At 41.3% G+C, this 4,073-nt stretch overlaps 1 protein-coding gene across 2 annotated transcripts in view; it reads left to right on the forward strand.

The window, feature by feature from the left end:
- VWF (von Willebrand factor) overlaps positions 1–4,073 on the forward strand; it is a 271,611-nt gene that overhangs the window by 124,514 nt on the left and 143,024 nt on the right. For both annotated transcript variants that reach the window (XM_019515998.1, XM_019515997.1), the window contains exons 25-26: positions 738–894; positions 1,979–2,137. In XM_019515998.1, coding sequence (XP_019371543.1) covers positions 738–894; positions 1,979–2,137 — 316 coding nt within the window. The remainder of the gene's footprint in view (positions 1–737; positions 895–1,978; positions 2,138–4,073) is intronic.

Below are 4,073 nucleotides of genomic sequence, written 5' to 3' on the forward strand. Positions count from 1 at the left end.
TGCATATCCATATAATATCCTATTTTTTTTGACTCACTCGATTTAATGCATTAATTGGAAGCTTAATTCAGATTTGCTTCCTGGCAGTCCTTTGATAACATGAAGGATAATACTTGGCCCTGATCCAAACCCCTGGAAAGCAAGGCGAGTGACTTCACTGAACTGTGAACCAGGCTTTTTAAGTATTTTTTCTCCAATGTTAAAACTAGCAGTATGAAAAGTATTGATGTTAGGAGCCAAATTTTTCTTTAACCCTTCATTGGTGTAATATTTACTCTGTGAATTGGTAGCTACCAGGAACACTCTAGTTCTGAAACAGAGCCCCCAACTGAAAAAACCCCCAGAACAACATAGAAACATTTTACTTTTAATTAAAAGAGCTGCTTCTCATTTTACACTAAGACCCCCTTGTGCTGCAATTTGTACCCACTGTATTGTACCCTTCATATCAGTAGAGAGATGCCAAAGGATCCTGGCATAAATAGGATTCAGGCCCAAAATGTTTAGATGTGCTTCTTTAAAGGAAGTACTCAGTGGTGGGGATAAACTATAGAGTTTGCTTGAAATTTCATGGCACTTCATGAATTTGGGTGTGCTTGTATTGCTGTTGACATTGGAAATTATTTTTATGGATTTAAGTTAAAAACAAAAAAGAAAAACTGGGAAAATCATAAGGGAGTGTTTCTATTGTAAGGAGAGATGTTAAATGAGTTCACACTATGTAACTCTTCCTTTAGGTGAATCCTGAGCCATATGTTGATATCTGCATTTATGATACGTGCACTTGCGAGTCTATCGGGGACTGTGCTTGCTTCTGTGATGCAATAGCGGCCTATGCTCATATCTGTGCACAAAAAGGAGCAGTTGTACAATGGAGATTGCCAACTCTGTGTCGTAAGTACTTGAAAGAGAAGAAAAACTGGGAATGAGTTGGCAGGAATTGTGCCTGCCAGGAAAAACAAAGACATGCAAGTGTTAAATTCCTTAATCATTCTTGTGACATACCCATAAACTCAGTCCAGCTCTCAGTGATGTAAAGGTCTGATGTTTTCTTTAATGGGAATAGGTTTGGGTAAGAACTCAACAGTGCAGGGTGATGTCTTCTTCAGTAGGTTACCACTGTATGGGTTACCACCTCCATGTATATTCTAGATCACACCTTGAAAAGTACTGGTGACCATTACTTTCTTGAAGGAGGTATGATGGCCGTGGAAATGCAAACCTGCAATAAGAAATGGAAATACTTGGTCTCAATTTCTGCTAAATTAAAAAAGAAAGTTTCTAGCAGTTATTTCTAAGCAAAACAAGTGTTGTTATTATGCAGAAGAGGTTTGGGGACCTATAAATAAAAAGAATGAATATGGGGCCAACTTTTAATGTAGTAAAATGATATAGCCAGATGCAACATACCATATTTATTTATATACCGTGTGCACATTCCCCTGAAAAAATCAGCTCTCCAAAACTGGGGTTTTCTTAAGCAGGGAGGCTGGTTTCTGAGCTTGAATTGAAGCAGAGAGATGCTGTAATGGTTGTAGGGGCTGTCTTCTCTCAGCCAAGGAGGGAGGTCTGGAGTGCAGTTTTCATACTGTGTGGTTTTAACCCTTTCACAGATGCTACTGAATTGGGAGGAGCTTTGGCTGAGTAGCCAAAAGCTGCTATCAATTTAGTAGTGGCTGTGACAAGGTAAAACTACAGATTCTGGTTAAGCAGGAACAGTCAGGATTTTATGTGGTCAGAATCCCCTGTGGTCAGGATTCAGCCATGATTCTAGAAAAATCTTTTTTCTTCACTATGCCTCCAGAAATAAGTTGCGTCTTATTTGGGAATGTGTGGTATGCAAGAAAATATGGTAGCTATAGCAGGCCTATTATGTACAGATCACTATATTATAGATCTATAAATGACCCCAAATCCAATGTCTTTGCCCTGGGAACTATGAATGCCTTTTCTAAAATTGATTCTTTTTACTACATAGCACAAAGCTGTGAGCACATGAATAAGCAAGAGTTAGAGTATCAGTGTGAATGGCGATATAACAGCTGTGGACCTGCCTGCCCTGCAACGTGCCAGCACTTGGAGCCCGTGGAGTGCCCTCTGAGATGTGTAGAAGGATGCCATGTGCACTGCCCTGCTGGTAAACCCACTTTCTTCTTTAAGCAGTCTGTTGGCATTACCATCAGTCCTCATCGCTCGGTGGTATCACTGTATAGTCTCCCCTTTATTTTTTTCTTGCGAAGCTGGTGCTGCAAAAGGTGTGGATTTTGTAGCATCAGAGATGGCAAATACTCACAGATTTTTAAGATCTGATGGCTGCAAATGTTCATGTGAAGGTATTAAATCTTAACATGATATTGTTGTTATATCTTCATCACAGTTCCTAACAAGGTAGGAGGGAGGTGACTAAATGTTTGGTTTACCAGGATGGTTTTAGTTTGCTAGGGCTGTCTTGAATAAGCATATTGAAACCAAGGGTTTAACCTAATCTTACCCAGGCTGGTCTGTGCTCCATGGTGCTTCTGTTTTCTCTGCTTCACTAACCATACAGGCAAAAACTTCACAATCTACCTTTATACCTGGTTACAGCCAGGAATGGCAGTAACATCCACTAGTAGATTAGAACACCTGAGTGAGAAAGTGCTCTGAGGGCTTGGAGGCAGGGAATGGGGAAGGTATAGGAAAGGGAGGGAAATGTTATGAGGAGGGACAGGAGAAACATTATGGGGGATGGAATAAGGAGCGGGAGGGTGAAGATAGGAGGAAGGCTAAGGCTTGTCTTAAGAAGAAAGTTAGTATGCAATAAGCTAGGATGTCATTGTACCATATACTAGTGACTACATTCTATGTTTTGGTGTCAACAATGATAGCATACACTACAGGCCACATTCTACCTTTTCTTGATGCCCTTAATGTTCCTTATGCATCCAAGTGTAGTTGTGTAAATGCCGTTGTTGACATTTATGCAGATTTTAGATCCTGTTTCCACTTGTGCAGCTATGCTTACCCTTCTGAATGTGCTTAGAAGGCTCTGTTCAGACCTGTGTGATAGAACAGGATTCCCTAGGTAGGTGTGTAATTGTGTGGAAATTCCCCAAAATGTGGTCAGAGAAAAAAACGCAACTAGTGGCTGTGAGAAAAAAGGCCTTCACTCTTTAGCCCAAAGGCCCAGAAGTTAGGGTATATGCCCAGAAAGTGCAGGATGGATGTTCTAGCCCCCTGTGCCCTCAGTGGAGTTTGACTTTTTTTTTTTTTTTGCATCTTTTACTTCTCAGCAGCATGCTATAACCACCAGGCCATGGATGGCAAATTGCCCAGAGGATTCTTCAGCATTTTTCTTGAAGATGATCAACTGGGCAGCCAGGAGGGGACAATTTGTGGGGCCAGAGGGAGGTTGGCTTAGTTAGATGGAGACTGCCTGATAAAGGAGGAGAGTCAGGGTTCTGTCCCCTGCCCCATTGAGACAGTATCTGTTTCACTGCTGTTTTTACCTATTTTGAGCAAAAATGTGAAATGCAAGGTGTGGAAAAGCCACTGCAGGCAGAAGTAGAGATGGGGCCCTTCCTCTTGTCTCTGTCTACTATGGACAAATGTTTAGAAAGGGTGGAGAAGGGAGCAGAAATCGGTGAAGGCATGGGAGAATAAAGAGGAAGAAGACAGAGGAAATGAGGACAAGGGAAAAGAGCCTAAGCAGAAACCAACATGAGAGAGAAAATTCAAAAGAATAAATGTCTCAGAAGGACAGAGCTATAGGAGAAAGAGGAGGAGAAAGAATTATGGATGGTAATAGCCAGATCTCAATTCCAGGTATATGCACAGAAAGCAGCAAAACTACTATACTGAGGAGAAGTGAGAGCACTATACTCTAGGTATAACTTTGTGAGAATATCAGTTATGGTGTTTGACACTTTGCTGCTAGGGTGAGAAATGCTTTAAGTTATGTGTAACATCACGCTGCAGGGTATAGTAGATATGCTGGAGGGTAGGGCTAGGATTCAGAGAGACTCCAGCATATTGGAGGATTGAACCAAAAAAAATCCCATAAGGTTCAATAAGGACAAGTGCAGAGTCCTGCA

The sequence above is a fragment of the Gavialis gangeticus genome, unplaced genomic scaffold, assembly GCF_001723915.1.
Source record: "Gavialis gangeticus isolate Ggan-Ray unplaced genomic scaffold, GavGan_comp1, whole genome shotgun sequence".
Taxonomy (NCBI): Eukaryota; Metazoa; Chordata; order Crocodylia; family Gavialidae; genus Gavialis; species Gavialis gangeticus.